General features: G+C 41.5%; 3 protein-coding genes across 12 annotated transcripts in view; 1 reads left to right on the top strand and 2 right to left on the bottom strand.

Annotated features, from left to right (window-relative positions):
- The window catches only part of invs (inversin), a 25,358-nt gene extending 21,873 nt beyond the window's left edge, over positions 1-3,485 (bottom strand). For 7 of the 8 annotated variants that reach the window (XM_034611887.1, XM_034611890.1, XM_034611891.1 and 4 more), the window contains exons 1-2: positions 3,346-3,485; positions 1,639-1,747 (exon numbers count right to left, since the gene is read on the bottom strand). In XM_034611887.1, the coding sequence (XP_034467778.1) occupies positions 1,639-1,641 (3 nt within the window). In that variant the 5' untranslated portion in view covers positions 1,642-1,747; positions 3,346-3,485. The remainder of the gene's footprint in view (positions 1-1,638; positions 1,748-3,345) is intronic. The other variant, XM_034611888.1, reaches the window with a different exon arrangement.
- An 85-nt stretch (positions 3,486-3,570) lies between these two features.
- erp44 (endoplasmic reticulum protein 44) lies at positions 3,571-14,354 on the top strand. Its single transcript, XM_034611899.1, has 11 exons — positions 3,571-3,747; positions 6,473-6,545; positions 7,437-7,476; positions 7,845-7,960; positions 8,831-9,015; positions 9,098-9,213; positions 9,297-9,471; positions 9,687-9,798; positions 9,914-10,055; positions 12,030-12,132; positions 12,226-14,354. Exons 1-11 carry the CDS (start codon positions 3,688-3,690, stop codon positions 12,334-12,336), a joined length of 1,233 nt encoding a protein of 410 aa, XP_034467790.1. The 5' UTR covers positions 3,571-3,687; the 3' UTR covers positions 12,337-14,354.
- A 1,378-nt stretch (positions 14,355-15,732) lies between these two features.
- stx17 (syntaxin 17) lies at positions 15,733-24,715 on the bottom strand. 3 transcript variants are annotated; one of them, XM_034611902.1, is made up of 7 exons: positions 24,527-24,715; positions 23,189-23,383; positions 23,023-23,088; positions 20,683-20,994; positions 20,226-20,276; positions 18,306-18,392; positions 15,733-16,064 (listed from the first exon to the last, which is right to left on the bottom strand). In XM_034611902.1, exons 2-7 carry the CDS (start codon positions 23,309-23,311, stop codon positions 15,822-15,824), a joined length of 882 nt encoding a protein of 293 aa, XP_034467793.1. In that variant the 5' UTR covers positions 23,312-23,383; positions 24,527-24,715; the 3' UTR covers positions 15,733-15,821. The 3 variants fall into 3 exon arrangements, with proteins under 3 accessions (XP_034467793.1, XP_034467794.1, XP_034467795.1); XM_034611903.1 differs by lacking the exon at positions 15,733-16,064 and adding an exon at positions 17,358-18,182 and having other exon boundaries at positions 18,272-18,392; XM_034611904.1 differs by lacking the exon at positions 15,733-16,064 and adding an exon at positions 17,358-18,182 and having other exon boundaries at positions 18,284-18,392.
- Between the last annotated feature and the right edge of the window lie 285 nt (positions 24,716-25,000).

Raw genomic sequence — 25,000 nt, 5'->3', positions numbered from 1 at the left:
AATGTGCCCATCGGCGAATCAGAGTACAGGGACATAATCAGCTGGAAAAACAAACAAAAAAATCAATGGGAGCAACGCGAAATGGAAAAAGATGGAGAAAACAGAAAAGGGTGAGGACGGTCAGATGAAATCTAGAGTGCAGGGAGAGTGGTACGGGTGTGTACTGCATGTTGTGTGATCGGACACTGTGCAATACAGCTTCAGACAAAGTTACTTCAGATAATATGCTGTATATAAAAACTGTATGTTACTAATAAAGACAATTTTATTTTAACTGAATAAAAGGAAATAAATATTGTTTTGACATGCGTGCTTACAGAAGACTTAATTATGCTTCAACCTTGTCAAACTGTGAAGAAATGAAATGTTCTTGACAATAAATGAATTGATAAAGTTTCTAGTCGAGTAGAAGAACCCTTTCTAGCTTTTCTCTGTTTCAAAGGATTGTAAAATGAAAATCTTTGTGTTTTGAAGACAACACATTCAGCACTGGAAACTTGTCAAATACATCTGTCATTATTTATAGAGATATTTGTTGACTTAACAACCAGTTCATCAAGAGAAAATCCTAACATCAATTACAAAAGCCCAATGTTTTCCCTTATGAAACCAAATTTAAATCCATTAGATTATGATCATTATCTGGATCTGCACCAAATTACTCATAAAGTTACTCAGTCCCCTAAACATGCCTGTTTTTTATTTAAAGAAAATCCATGAATTATTCTTTCAGTGTTAAAGAAAGAGAAAAACTAAATCCTGGATCTACCCCCTGATCTGCACCAAAAATTAAACAGGGTCTTTGTTGGGTCTTACCCCCCCTCCACAAAATCTCATGGAAATCATTTAAATTGTCTTTGTGTAATCCTGCTGAATAACCAACAAACATAAGCTCCTTGGCAGGGAAATAAAAAAAACACCTGTTTATTTTCTGACCAATTTTTGGTTTAATTCATCCATTTTCTTATCTTCAGCTATAAGCGTTGAAACACTTTTATGTGGAATAAATTCAAATTGACTGCTTCATATTTTGACCTTTACAGATCTTACAGGTGAAAGATCAGTAAATTTATCGCAGGAAAACACACTTCATATTTGTATTTGTTATTATCTATCATGGCAGTTGTATTGTGTTTCCCATTTAATCTTTTCCAGTGATGTCCAAATTTGAAGAAAAAAACTAGTTATTTCTGCAATACTTGAGAAAAGCTCTTAAATGCTTTGTTAATACAATAACTCAACAAGTAGTCAGCAGATACAATGTTATAAATCGTTGTATAAAAATTGAGGAAACCCTTCTCTTGTTTCTCCCCATCACTGATAATCTGACAGGGAGAGAGAGGCAAATCTTCTTCTGACTCCATCTGTGATTTGCACACACACTGAGAACCCCCCATGGACAGCTTTAGCCCATAAAATATTAATGCTGGGATTCAATTCAACAGTCCACCTTAATCTTCTTAACAATTAGGCTGTTACAGCTCACACAATTATGTTTGTTGCACATGGCCTCGATGGTCTTGACTCTTGAGAGAGAATTAAAAACAGGGGAGACACCAAAGAAACCGACAGATACACCGAGGAACGACAGAGAATCAAGCTCTTCAGGGATCTGCTCTGGGAGTGATGGATTCTTACCATCACGGCGTTGAAGGGCACACTCCGGCAGATGTTTCCCAGTTTAGTGCATTGTTGGTGGGTGTGGATGCACGTCCAGGTCCCCTACCTGCCCTGATCCTGGCTCCTGCTGTGGGCAGAAAAAGAGGATCACTCACGTACTGAGAGCAGCCCACCTGTTCACACTGAAGACTGCCAGCATAATACTGAGACTGTACTGATCACAGACTGTGGTGAGAAACATCAATCTTTTGTAAGTACAGTGGTACATTTACTTAGTTACTGTACATTTTTTTTCATTTATCTGTACTTTACTTTAGTAGATTGTTTTATGGGTACTTTTCACTTTTACTCCACTACACACATCAGCAAATATCTGTACTTTCATTAGATGTTCAAATAGTTTTTATATTTTAAAAAATAATAAATACTTACAGAGGAATTTATCCACTGATCCAATCAAAGCGATCAGGTGACATTAGACCCTGACTCCTGCAGCAGCAGCATCACTGGTGAAGAAACAACTGACATGGATTTTGAAGAGGCCTCCACCCACATTATTACCTCATTATTGAATATGACAATACAAGTGTTTTCAGGAGCATCATCTGCTGCATTAATATGACAATAGTCTGTATCATTATTATTGTATTAAACAGAATATACAATAGGCACAGTTAATGATGTAGTAGAACACAACATTAGGGAATAGGCCACTCCTGGCAAGTAGTTTTACTGTTATTACTTCAAGTATATTTGATAGCAAGTACTTACTTGAACTCAAGTAGAATAGCTAATGTGGTACTTTTGTATTGTAGGTACTTTGTATTTCTAATTCTCTTCTTCTCCATTTCAGAGACAAAATCTGTTTTTACTGCACAGTAATCTGACAGCTACAGTCACAACAAGTGCTTTGATTCCAAATTGAAAACATATGACTTTCACAAAACACAATGTATTATTATAGATTAAAGGCCACGCGGGTGTTTTCAGTTATGTGGTTGACTGGACATCGCGAGGGTGGAGCTGGGGAAAACTGGTGCTGGGGTTTACATGAGCTCATCAATACGAGTGATGAAGTTGTAACTTGTCGTGCAACAAAACAACTTGGAAACCTCCTGAATGCTTGAGACATGATATGTTTAAACAGGTTTTTCAAAAGCAATGTCTTTTGTGCAAATGATTTCTAATCAATGTCTTGCAGGATCATGGAGGATCCATACTTTGAAAAGGGGTCATTAGAATGCAGTACTTTTACTTTGGAGACTTGATTTTGCAGGTAATGTATTAACACTTAAATGTAAGAAGAGATTTAAATGCAGGAGGTTTTTACAGTGTTTTGTTTAACCTCTCACTTGGGTAAATTATCAGATTCTTTCTTCCACCTCTGCAACTAAACCCCCCCAAAAAAGTGTTGCAGGATTCAGGGATCAAACTGATTGTGACGAGTTGTGCATCACAGTACCTAAATGTTCATGTAACCCCAGTTTAGTGCTGTGGACTGTGTTCTCCCTCAGCTCCATGAAACACACATGCAAGATGGTGAAAAACAGGATGAAGAGAGATTTACAGAAAAAAGTCCCAATGATGCAACTCCCCCTGTTCAAGAGAAATCTGTAAAAACCAGTGAAGAAGAACGGGACGTGTGGCATCGAATAAACTGAGTGTTACGTTACTGTGTTTTGAAAATAGTAACTTAAACTCCCGCTTCGTCGGTGCTGTATTTACCTTTTGATTCCTCTTCCTCTCAGATGAAAAACGGGAAAGTTTTCTTCCGAGGCGTCCCGTTCAATCTCGACTGGGTCAATAAATACTACAACTCCCATCGCCGCCGCACGCACACAGACCGCCATGATTGGAGTTTTCCTCCTCGCTCAGCTGCACCGTCAGCCCGGCTCTGAAAACTGCATTACCCAGGAGGCCAGAAAAGTACCCGGAAGCGTCGCTCTCGCTTCCGTGGTCACCGTGAGATCGGTTCGCCGTCGGTTTCCTGCTGCGGTGAGGACAGCGGCGTCGAGACAGAACAGGGACAACTCCAGAGCAGCACCTCCAGGATAACTCCACTGTACGATGAAACTGTTCGCCCCATCTCCATCTCTGGACACCCGCTGCGTCACGGTCATACTGCTGGTAAGTCTCCGGTCTGCAACGCGCTCTTACAGCTAGCCGCTTCAAGCTAGCGTCGGTTAGCCGCTAGCTAAGCGATGAGCCTGTGGTGGCATGAGACGTGGCTATTAAAGTGTTGAAGGTGACAATCCCACTCTCCCCTGCGGCCGCAGGTATTCACCAGGTCCACCGAAGGGCCCTTTGCACCGGGTTCCACCCACAGTTTGCCCCCTATGGCTAATCGAGTTATCCAGCTGCAGTGTCGACTTAGCCGGTAGTGTTGAATAACGTTAGCTGGGGTTTTATTTAGCCGTAATCCATCTTATATAACGTCACGTCTCTCACAGAACACAATGTATGTTCTTAAACTTCAAATACACGAGCGGAAGTTGCACCAAGTTTGTTTGGGGGGTGATGCAGCCAGTTAGCATTGGATGCTACCACACAGTATCAGTGGGAAGATGGACGCTAATTGCCAGCACGGTTAATCAAAGCATTTTTATTGACTGAATGGCCTCTGCAGTATTCACCAAACTTTTTTATTTGATGTTGCAGAGATGCACAACGTTATTATTGGACTCTTTATTGGACTCTTGGTGTGTTTCTGAATGATGCTCGCCGGTTGGTGAGTTCCTCTGTTGTGGCTCATTCTTATTGGCTGACAACCCGGAACTAGACAGGGCGCAGTTTGGGCCTGTAAGGGAAACTTCAAAACTTGTATCAGAGCTTCAGAGAAGAATCCTGACAGGTTTAACATCTGGGGCATTTTATACCAGACTGAGACTGTGTGGGGAACAGGCTTTTTGTTCTTAGTGTGGAGACTGTTCAACTTTTTAAGGGAGACAGGAAACTATATCTATAAGGCTGCAACAATTGGTTGATCTAGAGAATATTTGCCATTTTTATTTTGTTGACCAATTGGGTGGAGTCACTATTACAACGTGACACTATTCTATTGTTTCATCTTCTCCAATCCAAAGAGTTAAAGCATTTTTGTCAGGCATGGCAATAAAATTAATCTTTATGTTTTGGACTGTTGATCTGACAAAACACGTCTTTTCAATATGTCACATTTGGTTTTTTGGGAGTTGTGATTCTTTCACCATTTTCTAATTTAGTTTTAAAGAACAAGCGAGTAACTTTTTATTTGAGAATACAATTTAAAGATTAATTGGTAACAAAAAATCATGAATTGCATGCTTTAGTTGGAAGTGAAAGTCTACCCAATTTTCATGAAATGAATCTAAACACAATGCTGACAAGAAGTTATACAAAATACCGTCAATTGTTTTGAAATTTTATATTTTTAAACCTGCGTGAAAAAAGAAAATTTTAAATTACATAACTCAAATTCCTTGGTATTTGAACAAAAGTTGGATACTAGGTACTAGCTTTGCTGCCTGGTCACTTAATAATTAACGTAACATTTGGTAATGATTGTAAGTGGATGTGACTTATGTCAAAAACATCTGCATTTCTAGACATTTCACATTCCAAACCCCTGTGGCCTACAGAGATGAATCTTTTTCAAATCATCCACTGAATCATGGCAAAACATTTTTTTTTTTAAAGAGTCCCCATTGACATTCAGTGTTACTGTATTAACAACTGTATCCACAACATTCTCTAATTTGCTTAATATGTGATCAGACTTTATCAAATTATTTGACATAAAACAAATATTAGCAGACTGAGGCGTTTATTTTTTCAGAATTTTCCCCCCTGCATTTTGGCTAAAACACCTCAGTGTGAGCAGAAGTTCACTCACTTATTTAGGTTATTCAGAAAAGCATGGAGCAGCACCAGCTCTGGCCGTGCCATTGGTTCTGTTACTGAATCCATATAAGATATTTGTGTTTGTCACAGCTTCGATGAGGCTATCTGGCAGATAGGCTCTTTGAATAAAAGAGTTAATTCAGGCTACAGTTTCCTTGTTTATTTTTGTCTCTGTGTTTTCAGTTGGCGGTCAGCTACGCCAGCTTCTGTGCTCTTTCTCCTCATTTGACCCACCAGTGAATGTCATGTTAGGCCTTGACTTTTCTCTGTGCCAATCTCTTCATACAGTACTGTAATCAGAGCTGGAGTTCAGAAATCCCCAGTTTGTACATTATAATTACAACTTTATTCTTGATTGTTTGGTCCAGTGTGGAAGATGAAGGAAAGAACTAGAATAGCATCAGTAGAGTACAAACATTCTCAGTCTCTGTATGAAACCACGTTTGAATTCACTAGACCTGGTTTTTGTTGATATGCAATTTGGATATGCACCAAATTGCACAGACTCAATTCCTAATACATGCTGGATATTTTTTTCATCAAGATAAATACATATTCCTCTGAGATAATGAATGCAAATATTGAATAAACACCCTGTCCCATGTGTTTAACAGGTAAATGTAAAAGAAACTGTCTGACTAGAAGAGAATGTTTTCCAAAAAAGTGCTCCTATCGAAGTGTGTTATGATCACATTATTTGACTTGATGTAAATTATAAAAATGCAAATACAGTGCATGTGTTCAAAATACAAATAGGCAGAATTACACAAAGAGATACCCTAGTATTCAGTTTTGTCGTGCATACTTCAATTTGAATACTGCTGCTCCCCTCAGTCTGCATGAATGCCACTTTGCAGTATGCTGACAAACGTGTTAGTTCACTCTGTGTTATCGCTGTGTCCCCCGCCTTCTTATGTTAAGCAGCATATTTGTGTTTCAATTGCTGATGGGGTTTTTTCCTGTGTGTCTGCAGGTGATGGGCCTCTCTACCCCTGGTGCAGCAGAAATCACCAGTCTGGACTCGGGCAACATTGATGATGTCTTAAGTAAGACGCCAGGCGTTACTTCTCAGAAGTGTCTCGCAAGAATATTTCCCCATTCTGAGAATGTGTTTTTTTTTTCTTTCTTGCTAAGATATAGATGAGAAGATACCGCCACCATGTTAACTCACAGCCCTGCAGCGGGTTAGCTTATCTTTGTACTTACTTCCTTTTTATTTCTTTCTTAAAAAGAGCAAATAATCTGGTTTCCCCAACTCCTCCTTACCAGGTCTTGGTTGTCTATTATGTTATTGTCGCAGAGAGATGTTCATTATTTTTCATCTTCTTTGTTACTTTGGGAGGATTTTATGTTTTCAGTCCAGTTCATCAGACTGTTTACATGTCACCCATTAGACTTCAGTGAAACTTAGCAGCTTAGGAAGATCTTGGCCTGTAATGTAAAATGAGTTGTTGTTGTGGAAAGCAGATGTTTTCTTATAACTATGAGGTGGAAAAGCAAATAATTTCTTTCCTGGATTCCTGCCATCACACATGTGTTCATACTGACCACACCTATTGCTGCCTTCTCACAGTCTAACCAGTCCTTTTACAAATTTCATTTAATATTCATAGTTATAGTTATTAAATGTCGGATGATCTAGAAAGAAAACGTTTTGAGGCACAACACCACATGGTTGAAGACGGACTGTCCTTTTATTTGACATTCCACCAATCTGTGGTATAATGGATATATTTATGTAGCCATGAGTCACTGGTCATAAATTCATGTTGCTTAAATGTTGCTATTTTGTTTTATTCCCTCCATAAATAGAAAATTGAGCCGTTTAAGATTAATTAGTCTAATTCATTTATTTCGACAGCAAAATATATATAGAGTGAATTCAATGAAGAATAGAGTCATGTATTTATTTCCTGTTTCTGTGGGTTTTCTTGCAGATAATGCTGCGGTGGCATTAGTGAATTTTTACGCAGACTGGTAAGTGTGTTGCTTCTCTCCCCCACTCACTGAACCTTTTGCACATCATGTCAGTTTTGCTCATGATGCCAACATTTCCTATACATGCCACTAAGTGCCATTTAATATGATGATGCTAGCGTCATTTGCTCGGGAAATTTTGTTGATTTATCTTAAATGGATTTTATATAGTGTCTGTTTTCTGAGTTCAAATTAATCAGGAAATAAATTATCTTTATCTAGTTTTAGGTAGAAAAAAATAATTCAGCTGCCTAATCAAGCACTGCAAGATCCCGTCTAGATGAGGGAAACAAATCTACTTAATTTATAGAAAGTTATAGAAAGCCTTTTTAACCTCACACCCTGTTTCTCCCTCAACCACCCTGCAGGTGCAGATTCAGTCAGATGCTCCATCCAATTTTTGAGGAGGCATCGAACACGGTGCGGGAGGAGTTCCCTGAGGCCACGCAGGTGGTGTTTGCTCGCGTCGACTGTGACCAACACTGTGAGTATAACACTTATGTGTGTTTTTTGTTTATGTGTCAACAAAAGTACCACCAATTATTCACCCTTTTTAACATAAAACATGAAAATACGAAGAGACAAGTCAAAGTATTATTAGTAATGTTGAAGCTGTAACTGGAAAATTAACGTGGTTTTATTTACCAGCTCATATAAATAATGAGTCTATTATACAAGTTGTTAGAATTGTAAGTGTATGTATCCTAATTATATGTAGTGGTTGTTATTTATTGGGGTTTACTGCCCTAAACTGCTAGAACACCCTCACATATTCAAGAACCCCCCCCACACACACACACACACACACACACACACACACACACACACACACACACACACACACACACACACACACACACACACACACACACACACATTCACACACAATCTGTCACTATATTTGATACACATATGTACACATAGATGCCCAGCACACCAAAGCTCAGACACATAAACCGTCAGCCTCAGCCTTTTGAGATAAAGCAAATTAAAGAGAATTATTGATGACCTGCAAACTGTTTGAAGACTAATGACAAAACTGCTGCTTCCTGTGAAGACTGGAGGCTTAGAGACTCCCCACAGGGAGATTGACACCTGCCACACACACACACACACACACGTTCATTCACTGTGTGCAGAGAGAATATTTACTCTTGGTGGGGGGCGGCTTTCATGTGGGAGATCATAGCTCCGAGCTGACTGAAGGCAGTGTTTTCAGACTGAGGTTTAACTGCCGTCTCTGTCGCTGCGCCGCTCCTCATCCCCCAACCCCATGTGTTTTTCCTCCATTTCCTCCTCTTGGTCAATTGATTTGTCCTTCTTTACTTAACTTCCCCTCTGCCTCCGTGTGTAGCGGAAATTGCCCAGCGGTACCGCATCTCCAAGTACCCGACGTTGAAGTTGTTCCGCAATGGGATGATGATGAAGAGGGAGTACAGGGGTCAGAGGTCAGTGTCGGCCATAGCTGACTTCATACGCCAACAGCAGGTCGACCCCGTAAAAGAACTGCACTCAGTGGAGGAGGTTAACACTCTGGACGTGAGTAGCAATTGGTAATAAAAGTACGAACATACAAGTGAATCAGTTATGTTCTTAACACCTTTGCTTTCCTGTTGAACAGAGGTCAAAGAGAAACATCATTGGTTACTTTGAAAAAAAGGACACGGAAAGCTACCACGCATATGAAAAAGTCGCCAACATCCTTCGAGATGACTGCACGTTCTTGGCTGCCTTTGAGTGAGTCAGTTATATATATTAGCCATTGATGTTCCCTTTATAACAGTTGATTTTAAACTATTCTGAACCACTTTGACTTCCAGCTCTGTCTCTGAGTCCGAGCGCTTCAGTGGAGACAACATCATCTACAAGCCCGTGGGCGAGAACGTCCCTGACATGATCTACCTCGGCTCACTCGCCAACTTTGACCTGACCTACGCCTGGGCCCAAGACAAGTGTGTGCCCCTGGTCAGAGAGATCACCTTTGAAAATGGAGAGGTTTGTTTTCTGCTTTTGCGTAAAAATTAATTTCAGTATTAAGATTTTCTATATTTTGACCTGATATTTGATGTATGAGTGGATTGTAGATTTACATGGATATTTACAATGTAAAACAGCCTGGAATCTTTTTCATGGAGTCTGTGGATAGTCCATCTGATAAGCCACATAGACTCACATTTATGTTTGACCCTTTGTGTTTGTGTGTTTTCCAGGAGCTGACTGAGGAAGGGATCCCTTTCCTCATCTTGTTCCACATTAGAGAAGACGGAGAGAGCTTAGAGAAATTCCAACACGAAGTAGCTCGCCAGCTCATCAGCGAGAAAGGTGAGTGGTTGTGAAATGTAATACCTGTCAGGCTTGTGATAGCTTGGCGTCAAAAGCCTTGTGTGAAGAAGTGGTTTTCATGACATTAACAGTATTCTCTCTCTCTCCTCCTCAGGGTCTATAAACTTCCTTCATGCAGACTGTGAAAAGTTCCGCCATCCTCTGCTCCACATCCAGAAAACTCCAGCCGACTGTCCCGTCATCGCTATAGACTCGTTCAGACACATGTATGTGTTTCCCGACTTCAAAGACCTCGAGTAAGTACCACCTTTCACTTGGTTGACATTATTATGTGGCTGCATGTGTGCAAAGCCTCTGATTGGCTGCATTGTCCTCTCACACAGAAATGTTTCACATGTTATACCAACATATGTCCCTCTTCCAAACATTAGCAATTAGAAGTTGGCAACTTTTTAATGGGAAATGCCCAAATATAAATGACAACCCACCACAGATGCAGCTGTAATTAACACATGAATCATCCACATGTCAAACGGGTCTGATATGTTCGGCACTTTTGGACATTTTTGAACAGTTATTGCCTGATGCTGATAAGCTAAATGATATCAATGTGAAATTATTCATTACAGGATCTCCTAAAATAAAGTGAATTTCATTACACACACACAGACACACACACACACACACAGACACACACACAGGACCACATACAACACAGTCCATCGCGCACTGAACATCAGAGAAATGTCACACCTCCTAAAATCCCTCCTTTATGAATGGGCCAGGACACCAGTGCTAATGTGACATGATTTGGCACGTGCAATAAGTGCTAAACTAATCCAGTCTAATCTAATTTAATCTTATTTATTCTGCCCCCCCTTCCACCACTCTGCCTCCCCCAGTCCCCAATCAGAGTCTGATCAGATAGACAGAAGCCCCGAGGACTGACCAGCCTCCACAACCTAATTGCATCACATCACCACTGCATGTGGCGCACAGCTTGTAATTACATTAGCGCAGTGTATGTTATATATATGTCTGTGTGCGTGTGTGTGTGTCTTCATGTTGTCCTGACACACAGGGTTAGCTGCAACTGGGGACCAGCTCCGTCTGTGTGATATGACAACAGCTCATGACCTGTCGTTAATAAGCGCTCCTCACAGGACAACGCTGATATGGATTAATGTGGCTTCATGACACGTCCGCAGGGACTCATGTCCTCCGCTGCCACGAGCTGTTTTGTCTCATATCAGCGATTACGTCCGGCCTGCCCTGTAGTTCAAGCAGGTCTGTCTTTATTGTTGGACTTGGTGTGCAGGAATGCCTTTGTCTGACACTCAGATTCTCTCTAACAAAGAGATTGGCTTTAAAGTGGCACATTGAATTTTTTTCTTAGTACACACGAGTGGTCTGACGTATGAGTCCTGTACACATAGGCGAAAAACACTTAGGAATCATGATAATGTCTTTCACTGAATGATTTTGGCATTTTAATGTATGTATGTATGGAATTTCAAACATGCAACTTAAACAAACGTAATGCAAAGTCATCAATCGTCATTCCTGCCTGCTAATTTATTTCAAGAATTCAAATTTTAATTGGCACATTTTAGCATAGCTTTTATATTTCTCCAACAGCTGCCTAAGGGTCTTTAATGTAATTCACCGTCCAGGGAAACGTCCTCCATTAAAACGCCTGACAGTGTAACGTAACCTATGGTTTGATTTGCTGTTGCCTTTCTCCCAGACTGTCACATCCCCATGACCGCCTCCCATACCACTCTGCTTCAGAAAGACATTTTGGTATTTAGCTTTAGTCAGGGAAGGTGCAGAGCAGGTTGTCCATTAATTGCTGGTTTGGGGATTCGATCCCAGGCTCCTGACAGGCACGAGTGTCTTGTACTGCAGCTTCAACACAATTGATGTGTGAATGAGAAGCTAAATTGCAAAGGGGTCCGTGTCCGTGACGCTAGAAAACAAGATGCACGGGTGTCAAGCCACTGGCTCTCTTTCTTTCTCTTTCATCTGCTGATTTCCAGCATCAGCACATGAAGCTCAGTTGTCATAATATTGAATTAAGCAATTTCTGCTTTTCAGGATTAAATCTCACAAATTTGCACATAGATGAAAAGGTGGCTGAAATGAGCGAATTACAAACGTTTTCTCCGCGAAGACAGTTTAATGAATCCAGCTGGTTTGTACAATCGTTTGAGATATGTAAAAAAGGTCTTGCATGATGTCCAATTTGTACATTTGTGTGTTTTTTGCAGTATTCCTGGCAAGTTGAAACAGTTTGTGTTAGACCTTCACTCCGGAAAGCTTCACCGAGAGTTCCACCATGGTCCTGACCCCACGGACATCACACCTGGACAGGTTAGACAGCAGCACACACTGGAGAGTCACTGAAACTTGGGTTTTCTTTGTCATGTGAAATTGGATGGTTTTGAATTTGACTTTTCCCTTCAGGAGGAAACGGGAGACGAAGTGGCCAGCAGCCCCCCAGAGAGCTCATTCCAAAAGCTAGCGCCCAGCGAGACTCGATACACCATCCTCAATCGGGACCGCGACGAGCTGTGACCTGTACGGTCTTTCAGTGATCCTGTGACTCAATGCCACGCCCCGGGGTCTGGGAGGGGGTTCGGGTTGGGACAGGCCAGCGGGACAGAACAGCAACACCCAACACCCTTACTGAAGAGTGAGAGATGAAGAAGAAGAAGAAGAGGAGGATGAAGAGGAAGACGGCGAGGAGCACAGTCCATGACACAACCATGTTGGAATAACCTATATTTTCATAACTCTTTCACATACAATTTTTATTTTGGATTAAAAGGAAGTGGGGGGTTAAGAAGAAGAAGTGTGTGGGCAGGGGGTCAGGAGCATTAGGACATCAAGAGAAGTCTTTTTACTTTTTATTTTTTTGGAGCTTGTAAATATGTTTGTGCTACATGGGAGTCTCATTGTTGGTCTAAATTAAATGCAGAGTTTTCTTTATTTTATTTTGATTTTCATCACCCTGCTTTTTTGTAGGAAACGGATCAGTTCCCTCACTCCAGTTGTACGGTTCTTATCTGTGGGTAGTCCAGTCCAGCTTGTCTGATAGGAGACGCTTAGTTAGTCTCACTGACCTCATGGCTGCGTCTCAATATGACCAACTCTTGTCGGATTTATTTGTATAGCACAAGTTCTAACTATATGCCTGTTTGAAGTAGCTGTATCTCCATATCTTCTCCACACAACCGCGGAGCTCTGAAGGAATAGAAAACATATTTTGAAAAATTAGGGTTAAAGCAATTTCAAAATCCTGACTTGAAACAGAAGATAAAGAGACAGAGCTACTCCAGCCTATTGAGATGCACCCCTGCTCTCCCTGGTACTAATGGTAATAGATAATGATGTCTCTTACAGTGCCTGTAGAAAATATTCACCCCTCTGACCTTTTTTTATTTTTGTCACCAATCAACAGAAAAAAAACACTGTTCTCACACTGCACATGACCAAAAAGACACCAATCCCCACCATGAAGCCTGCTGGTGGCAGCATCATTCTGTGTGGAGGCTTCTCTGCAGCCGGCCCTGGATGGCTTGTGTTGGTAGAAAGTGTCAAATTGAAGCAACAAACAGAAACAATAAAGGAAAACCTTTTGATTATGTTAACTTATTTATCTTAAACTTGAATTAACGGAAATGACGAGAAGGATAAATCTGTTTCCAGACTTTAAAGTCAAATTCTGAATTTGCCTGCATGGATGATAAATGTTCACGTTCTAATTTCACTGAGCAAAGGAAGGTGGAGGAGATGTAGTTTTACAGATTCATCCACATAACCTCGTGGCTAAAATTTATGCCAAATGTGCCTGTTTAAAGAATTGTCTTTAAGGATATGAATCCAATCAGAAATGTTGTCAGTCGTCAGTCTCTATATCCTGACACTGATTTGTAGAAATCACATTTGAATTGGAAATGATCTTCTCCTGTGTCTAAAAGTCGAATTAACTTCACAGCTTTAAAACAGTAAAATATGAACAGGTCAAAGGGGAATGGGTCATTTTCATAGGCACCAGTTTGCCATGACACCTCTGAGTTGTGTTCCTGGGAATCAAAGTAGAGGAAAAACATGTTTTTGAACTGTACTTTAACATGATAGTACATTTATGAAATGGATGTTTTTTTTGCTGTTACCTGTTGTCAAATGTGTCCTGCTGGGGGAGGAAAGACTGCGTCCCTCCTAGTGTTTTAAAAAAGTCGAGAGACAACTGGGGGGGGAACAAATCATTCAATGAACGGTGGAAATTTCATTCTGACTTTAATACAAGTCCTCTCAAAACTGGCTTTTGTCTCCTCTGATGTATTTTGGGATTTTTTTTGGTACAAGTCTAGATCCCTGAGATCCACTGAATGAAGTGAAGCCAGATCCCGAGTGTGGGGGACCCATCTGCTAAGTTTGCACTGTGCGTCCTGCCCTTCCAGAGGCCAACAGATGCCTGCATAGTGACATATCAGCCCACATACAGGAGATCAACAGGGGGTAGTGTGATGCCATTTCCAAACCAGTCATCTCAGAGGGGAGTAAAGTAAATTAAAAATCATTTTACAGGATGTTGTCTCGTCTGATGCGTCGTTTGTGAGTTTGTCTGAACTTTACTGCCGTCGTTTGTTCTTTCTTTCCAACCATAGTGTTTCTGCTGGGTCTTAGAAGTCATTAATTAAAATTTTTAAATCAAATCATTAGAATTTTAGGTTATTAAATATATACATCTGAAATATTACATACATCTCAAATATGTTGAGGTATTTCTTAGTTATGTTAACGTTTATTTAACAACTTCTGTCGCACTTTAAATTAGTTATATTTCTTAATGTTTTCAATGCAATGTTTTGTCTCAGTGTGTTGAGATTTATTTCTCAATGATACAGATATTAGTTCGCTGTAACAAAACTACAAAACCAACATGCAACTGATAACTGAGTCTACAAACACCCTGGTAAGATTTTACTGCAGTAGACTCTGCCTGTAGTTTGTGAGATAACATGGCAATTTAAAGGTAATTCTCTATTCGGCTACTTCAACTTATCTTAAATCATGTGTAAAATTCTGGGACTCGGATGTTCCTTCATATCCGTCGTACTTGACAAGTGTTTTAAAGTTGAACTTGTTGCAACCCTGAATAAAAGACACGAGTGGTGAAATGAAAGGTTTTATTTGGCAGAAAACCAGCAGAGGTGAAATCAATACATGGCAGGTTCTTAGAGTCACTGAACTGGACTGTGGCACTTGGGTGCTTTTTGTGCAAAAACAACAACTCTGTGTGTAAATGGAGAATTGATATAAACTCTGAAGCAGTGCCACTTTCAATTTACATTAATGAATAAATGCAGCACCACAGAGATGGTAGTCAAAAAACATTTTCTTTACACAATATTATTATTATATAGTCTCAGTAGTAGAGCTGTTCACATAGTTTCCGTGGCGAACCTTCACCTCCCTCCCACTTCCAATCTGTGCGAGCCAGAATAAAGCCTTCGATTCCTGGGGTGAATTGCAGTGTGGCTCCTCGTGGAGTTTAGGTGAACTTTGACCCACGATATATTTGCTTCACATTCGTGTATGTGTGACTGTGCCTGAAAAGATTATTGAGTCATGATTCTAGGTAAACTGACGAACCCTGGTGAAAACAGGTGTCTCCCTAAGCAGCGTTTGACAGAATATATGTGTCAGTTAAACGTATTTAAATGAGTGAGGCTATGTCAGACTGGCCTCACTCGCAGCTCAATTAAAAATCACTGCTTTGCTGTGATCAGAATAAAAAAAAAAAATCAGTTGTGTGTATAAAAGTAGAATAACGTCCTCACAGAAACACTATTCACACACAAACATAAAAGTACCCAGCTCTTCAACAAGGCTGTAAATGTGTCATTGATTCCCCGCGGTGCTTGGTACCAGACATACAAGACGCCAAAGTCAAACACTGAGTCTCTTTGAGTTTGGCTTTTCCTTCTAATTGGTCGGGCAACATGGGAAACCTCAGTGATTAACCAGCAGCTGAGGACAGAGGACCAACCGCATCATTTGTCTTTGCTGGACTCTGCTTTGTCTGGCTGTTGCGGTGTCACTTGCTTCATCTGTAGATCCAGTCGGGTTTTGTGGTGTTTCCGGACCAGGCTGCCCCCCGCGAACCCCAGAGAACCTCCCAGAGCAGCGGCCACCCCAGCGGCTTTAAGCCCCACCAGCAGCCCGAGTGGTCCTCCTAGCGCACCGCCCAGCAGCGCCCCGGCAATTGGCAGCAACGCCATCTTGTAGCCCACCGCCTGGAGAGACAGGAGGCAGAGACACGCTCGACTTTAATATGACACACACGTACACACACACATGCGTTTTGGAGGTATTAGTACTTTGTGGCTTGAAGACGGAGTGAGATAGAGTTTGGACGTGTCTATCCTTTCATGATCACACACATGGTGCAAGGGAAGGAAGGAAGAGAAGAAAACGCCACAAACGAGGCTGCATGTGTAAATGTAAACCGACTCTTCCACAGCAGCATCAAAGCATTTCAATTATCTGCATTTCGGAGAAATCAGAGAGATGTGGCCTGTGTGTTATTACAGCCGTTATCATCACAGTGGAAGGTGCTCTTTGCTGATGGCAATTAATGACTGATTCTCTGACCGTCCTCACACACACACACATACACACACAGGGACACACACTTGATTAACACTTCACCATTAAATTAATCTAGTTCAAAAGCCAGCATTGCTTGACCCAGCCCCCGTGGCAGTTGAGGGGAATTTTTTAATTTCATCCAAGCCGAGTTAAAAGGACTCTGGGTACAGGTTGTGGAAGACGGCAGGAAATGTGGGTGTTGTGTGACTGAACGTGTGTGTGTGTGCATGTGTGTGTATTGCTGTTTGACCTGATGACAGATTACAAGCTTTCAAACATCCGACATCCCTCTCATCTGCGTTATCTCTCCGCACCCCTCTCCTCTAATGTGCAGCCCACTACATCTGCTGCTAAACTTACAGAGGTCAACCTTTGTTTGTGTCACCATATGGGTAAACTCAATTTGAATTAAATTAGAAAAAAATATTGTATTATTTGAAGTAATCATTAAATTATACAAAAGTTAAAATTGCCTGAAGGCCGGTGCACCTATCAGTATTTAGTATTATAGCCATGCAGATACTTTTGGTTTTATCCAACTAGATTTTTACCTTTGCAAAGGAGGTTATGTTTTCATTGGCATTTATCTTTTAGCAGGAGTACGCAAAATCCACTGAACTGATTTTCTTGACACTGGGTGGAACCAGTTTAGGTTTGGATCTGAACAAAGGGGCGGATCCAGGACTTTTTCATCACATTCTTTAATATTGCGAGCTTGGGCATTTTGTTGACATTTTCACTGATTTCCCACCGTGTATTTCATAGATCTCGATGGAAATAATCAGGCACATTTAAAAGGACTGATATCTATGAGTGTGTGTAATTTAGTGCAGCTTGAGTGAGTAAGAGAAGTCCATCGAGTGCCACTCTATTAATATAATAATCTGGGACTCCTGCTGCCACCTCAAGACAAAAGATCAGAATAAGATCAGAATTCTCCCCTCCATACCCTTCCCCGAAAGCAATTTGGACTTTAGTGTCTTGCTCCAGGAGAAAGGAGAAACCGTATTTGTATGCTCTGGTTGAAGACTGCAAATACAGACTTTTCAGCACACAGGGAATCACACCTTCGTGTCCTCACCCTCTCTGAAATTAGTGTCTTATTACTTCACACCTACATTATGTTCCTAAAAGTGTGAGTGAAACAAAGATCAACATGAAAAATTTCATCTGAGAGAGTGAAGATTTCTTTTCTTTTTTCATTTAATGCCAAACTAAATACTGGAAATTAGTTAGAGAGCGTTGCTTTCACTGCTGTGTGTGTGTGTGTGTGTGTGTGTGTGTGTGTGTGTGTGTGTGTGTGTGTGTGTGTGTGTGTGTGTGTGTGTGTGTGTGACTGTGGTTTGAGAAAAACGAGTGATTCACTCTGGGTATTACGGACAAAAAGTTCATGATTTCAAGTGTGTAATATGTGTGAAGGGCACTGATGTGTCCTTCTGAGTTACACTCAGTGTTAAGAGTGTATCGAATTGACATTGCCGCCTGAATGCTGCTCCTGAAAAACTATTAAACAGTCATTCAAACCTCTCTTTAATGCTGCGCACACACTAACACACAGACCCTCGCTTGTCAACCTCTCATCCTACCTCTCTATCACTCTTCCTGCCCTCCCCTCTGCTCTATCCCTCTCTTCTCTCTATTTCCTTAATTGCAGCTTTCCTCCGTATTCGAACGGATCAATAGGGACAAACGCCGTGGAATGGCTGGGAGGCAAAGTGCCATCGATCTCCCTATCTTCCAAACACCACACACACAATCGCACACTCACACACACACACACACACACACACACACACACACACACACACACACACACACACACACACACACACACACACACACACACACACACACACACACACACACACACACACGCATATACACACCTTCCCCAGGCTCTTGGTCCCCTCCACCACGTTGGCAGCGGCTGTGTTGACGTTGTCCTCTATGCTGTCAATCTTCTCCTGCTGGGACTGATGCAAAGGAGTTAGACACACACAAACACATATAAACATATACACACACACACACACACACACAAGCACATGCATTTGCTCGTGTGAAAGAGTAACCACCTGTTGTGCACTAGTACGTATTCGTAAGTGTCCAGATTCTGCTCCATGGCACAAGATAACATGGGAAGGGTTTGTGTGTGTGTGTGTGTGTGTGTGTGTGTGTGTGTGTGTGTGTGTGTGTGTGTGTGTGTGTGTGTGTGTGTGTGTGTGTGTGTGTGTGTGTGTGTGTGTGTGTGTGTGTGTGTGTGGAGGCTGAAGGTATATAGTATGGAGATTATACTGGGGGTAGGGCTATATGGTGTGTGTGTGTGTGTGTCTGTGTGTGTCATTGTGTAGATCTCATGAAATATTCAGAGTGGCAGCTGTCTCTCTCCATGTGAGGCCCAGATAGACACAGTGACCAAACAACAACCAGGACACTTTTCTCCTCCTCCTCCTCTTCCTCACCTTTCTTCCAAACAGCTTCTTCCTCTCTCACCCCCTCACACTGAGACACTCAGCTCTGTCCATTTGACCTCTTCTCTTACATTCCCAGGTAAATAAATATTTTCTCACTGAGGCAGTTTAGATTCTTCTGACTTGGATTCACTCTTGTTAGATCCGACAAGCAGGAGCCATACTGTTCAGGATTAAATGATAATAGGGCTGATACTATTTTCTTTATTTATTAATCTGCCAATTCTCAATAATCATTTGAAAGTAGTGCAATACTGAAAAATTCCCGCAGCCAGAGATGGAACCGCCAAATCTGGATTTATTGCACCGTCTCTCCCTCTCAATTCCACTTATTTCTACACTATTTCTTACTCATGATGGGATAAAATGCAACCAAACTGTAATAATGAAAACAAAAATGCTAAAAAAAAATTCACAAAAACAATTATTTTATCACAATAGTTACACATTAATCAAACTAGTGGAACTATAAATAATTAAACTGAATATTTTTTCTGTAGTGTGGTCACGTTTTGATTACCCCACCTCTGTCTTCAGTCGACCATCTAAGCAAAACAAGTAAAAAACTCTCAAATTCTTTAATTTGTCCTTTTGGTAAAAATCTAAAGCTGAAATAATCCTTTAGTTAATTGAAAGCCCCAGACGACACAAAGAAAAACACACGAGCACGCAGACAAGCACCGGAACATCCACTAACATGACGCATGTACAGACACAACCACACACTCAAACACACTCAGTGTTTCCACTGTGTCTGAGCGCTGGAATATTACTCCCCTAACGGAGTCTTTCACCCTAGAGACACCACAACAACATGTCTATGCTCTTTCTTACCTCCCCATGCCTCTGTCTGTTTTTTCTAACATAAGTACATCTTCTCTATCTCTCTTTTCTCTGTTAATCTCTCCCTTCACCCAGCCTCCTTGCTTCTCTCCCTCCATCCCTGAGGATAGAGTGATAATCTGGACCGTCTGTTCCCCACCTGCTCCGATGCGTCCCTTGTTTCTCTCCTTACTCCCTGTGGACAACCTGCTGTCCTCACCCAAATCCTCCCACTCTCTCTCTCTCCCCTGTCTTCTCCCCCGCCTCTCCTCTTGCTTTGGATGAGGGGCCTCCGAGGCCCCAGCGGTAGTCCTGGGCTGATCTGTGTAACCTTCTCTCGGAGGAGCCTTACCAGGCAACACAAGCACACACGGTCAAATACACACTACTTCCTGGAAACGCTATAGGCAAACTCACTCCGTCACATTGTTTTTGTTCACAGGCGTAGCTGTGCACACATGTAGATGGAGAAATGCATACAACGTTGGGGCAGAGTTGAGAGTTCATACTCACATGGACAAGAAGACTGAACTCTGTCACCAAACCGCTCAGCTCCTTCAGATCCTGAGAGAGAAAAAATATTAGATTCATTTCAATATGATGAAGCTCATCACACAAATTTACAGCTGCTGTCAAAGTCAATACTGTCAGTTTTGGAGATTGACGATTGAATTAACCAGTAAGAATGTGTAGAATATGTAATATAGCAAAGCAGATTGAAATAGGTGCGTCTGTAGAAACCGGTCAAATGGATCATTTACATTCGATGATCTTGCGATAGTGATGATTAATGTATGCATGCAACATATAGTGCAGACAAATATGGCTAAATTCCATTTAGTTTCAGGGTCCTGGTCCTGTTGTTCACATGGTTGCTCTGCCACAGCTTATAGGACACTTGAACAGAAATGAGCCATTGTCAAGCCTGGTTTATATTTCTGTATAGAATTGAGTTCCACGCATGAAATACCTCTTCCAGGTTGTCCCAGGACTCAGCCGCACTCTGATCTGCAGGAATCTCTGGAAGTTGCAGCTGTATTTGCCTGCCGCCAGACATCGACTCCTTGCCCACATCGTCGTCACGGTGGAAACCGCTGGCAGACGCAGGTGATGGAGGTAGTGTGGGCTGGGGCACGGGGTTAGAGTGCAAAAGCAAGAAGTCGTATGCGGCGGCTGATGCTCTGTCCCTGACTGGCTTTACGAGCGCTTCCAGACCATGAGCGTCTTCGACACGGACCCGAGAACACAGCTTCTCCATCTCTCTGATGTTTGCTCTCAGCTGCTGCAGGGCGACAGTAATAGATACATTATGTAGATAAAACAAATAAAAAGACATACAGCACAAGATTGTAAAGCAAAACAACTGGAATTAACTTGATGTTACCTGCTACATAAATTACTGAAACCTGAAAACTTCTAGAAAGCAATTAAATGCATTACTTCTTCTAAATCCACCTAAAACTAATCATTCATGGTCATTTTGCTTGGTGTGTGTGTGTCTGTGTGTGCTTTGGCGGCGGCTTAATAAGGTTCAGATGTGAGGCTGGAGAAAACAAGCCCCCTCATCCCGCCGTGCCCTGAGGGTGACAGGAGGATTACATCCCAGCCATCAGCCCTCCAGGCCGCAGGACGACCCGGGCTCAGGGGGTCAACGTGCTGCCGATAACACATTCGGCTAATTACGCAGCATGAATAAACATACATGCATACACTTGTCCTCACGTGCACAAGACTGAAAAACACGCTGATTGTCAACGAGACGGTCGGGTCAGGCACCTGTCAGCTTGCAAATTAACCGTGACCGTAAGTGGCTTGAACGCACAGACGGACAGATAGACAACCCACCACATACTCAATAGCAGATATTCATGATACAACAGTATTGACTCTGCTCCGCTGTCTCACAGTGTCTGCTGTAGCTGCTGTGGCAAAGGTGGGGGCACTGAGTCTGCCTGTGCCTTCCTCTGGGGGCTAGCTCGGTGCTAGGCTAGTGGGAGTACATGCCAATCATCGGTGGGGAGAGAGACTGCAGCCTGTTTCTGTACGAGGAGCGGCAGAGGACAAATGGATGAAAAGCAAGAAGGAAAGAAAGGCAGTCTAAACTTGAACATACTCAGCCTCCTTCTATCTACTGTGTCTATCTCTGGACCATAAGCACACACTTACAGTATATACAGTACACATCGAAAGCAGAGCAGACTAACCCCTACTCTGTATTAACACTGTGCAGACATGAGAAAGCACTCTGCGTATGTCCCTGGGATTTGTGGGGAATGGTGAGAGGATAGGTGTGTGTCTGCTCGGACTTAGTTCACCTTCAGAGACACGGTGGCTTCCAGGCAACAACATCCCTTAAGGCATTTCACACTCACCATGTGAACAAGTACACAAGCACTTACACACACACACACACACACACACACACACAAGAGTTGGTGTGTTCAAGGTTTGGTAGCGACTCTTTTCTCGTCCTGATTTTTTTCAGAAGATGGAATTTCTGCGCAGAACTTTAATTAAGTCTTTGATGACTTATCCAGTCTGGTGTCTCCCTAGTGGCAGCCTTTTTTTTTTATACCTTAGTCTCTTTTATTCCTGTGTTTTGCTTATATATTATTTCTATTTTAAATATTTCCCTGTTTTATTGTATGTTTACTTATTTATTACTTTTACTGAGCAAATCAAAGCGTATAGATTTAAACAGATTTATTGTATTAAATTTCACCAGATCTCAGGGCCTGCTTCAGCAGCTGTAGTTGCAATGGAGATCATAACGTTTTTCATCACGTGACCTGGTGATGTTATAACAGGTGGTTGTCCCAGACACTTTCTCATTGTGTTTCAACACAGTTCAACATGCATTTGTTTGAGAAAGGTGTCGGCTTAAACAAGGCAAACCGATGACTGACATTCATCTCCTTCACTCACAAGGAACTCTGTCTATATTTGATTGGACAAAGACAGCACTTCATGTCCTGCAACTACTGGTCGTCACTTTCAATTTTAAAATGTGAAAACCACGGTCACAAACATGCTCTGCTGTTGCAAGGTCATGCAATATCGAGAGGTGGTGAATCACATCATCATCTGAACAATCCTCACATTCACACATCGGCAGGAGTAAGACTTGAAAAATGTAGTTAATGCCTCCGTGATGACAGAGAGGCTGGAAGTTTTGAATGAGAAATTTATTGTTATCAGGAAACTGGAAAATATCATATAGCTTCATGGTTTTCAAGTGTAAAAGTATTGACAGGCCAGTTACCATTTGCTGTCTGTCACTGGTGCTTTTAAACAGTGTCTCTTTTGATACCTGAACAGTTCTGCTGGCGTTGATGTGCTCCTGATGAAGGCGGTCCCATTGCTGGCTGTGTTGGTACTGTGGAAATGAAGGAGAAAAGTATGAGTTGTCCATCTGTTGACCGGAAGTACAAGTGTGGAGGTGAGATCATGTGTTCCAGCCAGATTTCCGCCGTCACCTTCAGTATGTTATTGTGGTGTTTCTGCAGCCTCTCCAGGTCCGTGGGCAGAGCCACTTTAATGAACTTGTGGATCGGTGCCTCCAGGCGCCTCAGTGTCAGCTTGTTGCTTTCATCTGCCATGTGTCCTGCAGACTGCCCACAGCCAACACCTCTGTGCAACTTCAGACACTGCACCTGCTCAGCTTTATCTATCTGCCCCCACAGACACAGGGAAAGCCAGCAGAGTATGTTAATAAAATACATAAATCAGAAAAATAAACTCTGTGACACATGCAAGTCTGCCCACTCATCTGAAATTGGCACCGCCATAAGATGATTAAAATGTTTTCCTCGCCAGCTTGCTCTCAGTGAAAAGAGTGTTCGAGGTATTACTTGTACAGCATCTACAGTGAAACGATCACTCGGTCAATCAGTTTTACTTTCAGTCAAGGAAATTCTTTTTTCTCATTTTTTATATATCGATAATCAATTAATTTAGCAAAAATGACACATTTTTCCTGTTTCCAGCTTCTCAATTGTGACTGAATTAGCTGCATATAAATATATTTCATTAAATTTCAAATGAAGTACCTTTGGGTTTTTATTTGTTACGGTTCACATGGGAAATTGTGATGTAAGACAATATCAAAAGCAATATAACAAAAGTCCAGTATGTCGGTTATATATGAATATTTACATTGTGTAAGCACAGTGAGGAAGTATAACACATCATTGATCGACCTCAGATTTGTAAAATGTTTAACTGTTTATCAAGTATCTGCTATTCTCCGCTCATGAACTGTTTAAAACCACAACCTTCAGGAGCAAAACTCAGTCTGTAACCTGTAAAGACACAATAATGGGACCTTTATTGTGATAATTATCGATATCGACTGATATGAAATCTTTTTCTCTTCATATCATTTTCAGCCACATCACCCAGCCCTGACTTCTTCCCTCTTTCCTTCAAATGATTGAAGAAGGTGTTGAAAATTTAAGGATTGATTCATAGGTTATGGAAATAATAAATAGTAATAGCATGTAGCTGCCATCCCACATAACACCGCACCATGTGGATGTTTATAAGACTCCAGTGATACACATGCTAAGCTGCTCAATCACTGCTGGTTAATATTAGCTGTTAACTATATAAACATTAATACTACTAGTTTCTCTGAAAGTGGTTCACAGGAGGATGACAGACAAACACCAGAAAACATGTAAGGGTGTTTGTAAACATGCTCCGAGGGGTGAATATAAAGTTAATAAACATTAGTTATATTAGCTCCAAACACCAGTGTGATGCTAAGTGAAGGAAGGCTACAGGAAACTTAAAGGACACACGGCGACACTTACCAGAGGAAATATCACCCAGCGAAGTGTTTCATATTACAGACTACAATCTGCTGTGAGTCTCCATGAGGATGAGAAACCCAGCGTTGAGCTAAACCCGCAAGTTTCTGCGACGCTTTCACTTTTCCTTTCTGACAATTACTTGTTTGTAAACAACTCTCTTCCCCGTGCATCAGCGAAACGTCTCCGACCTCCACCAGCACCCGCGGTACAAAGAGTTCCTCCTCCCAGGGTCCCGTGGTGGGATGAGAACTAATAACTCCTGTGTTAGTATCTCCGGTGAAAAGATATTATTACACTATGAAAAGGAAGCGTTTATTTTTTAGTACAGCTCGTATTTGAATGTTTTGTGCTAGAAAGGTACAACAAACAAAAAGAGAAAATCGGCAATCACACAATTTTTTAATCATCACATTCTTAAAAATTACTTATTATTGTTATTATTATTATTATTTTTGTTGTTATTATTATTATTAT

The sequence above is a fragment of the Hippoglossus hippoglossus genome, chromosome 16 (assembly GCF_009819705.1).
Source record: "Hippoglossus hippoglossus isolate fHipHip1 chromosome 16, fHipHip1.pri, whole genome shotgun sequence".
In the NCBI taxonomy this organism is placed as follows: Eukaryota; Metazoa; Chordata; class Actinopteri; order Pleuronectiformes; family Pleuronectidae; genus Hippoglossus; species Hippoglossus hippoglossus.
Note: the sequence above shows the minus strand (reverse complement) of the source record. Positions and strands in the feature narration are given on the sequence as shown.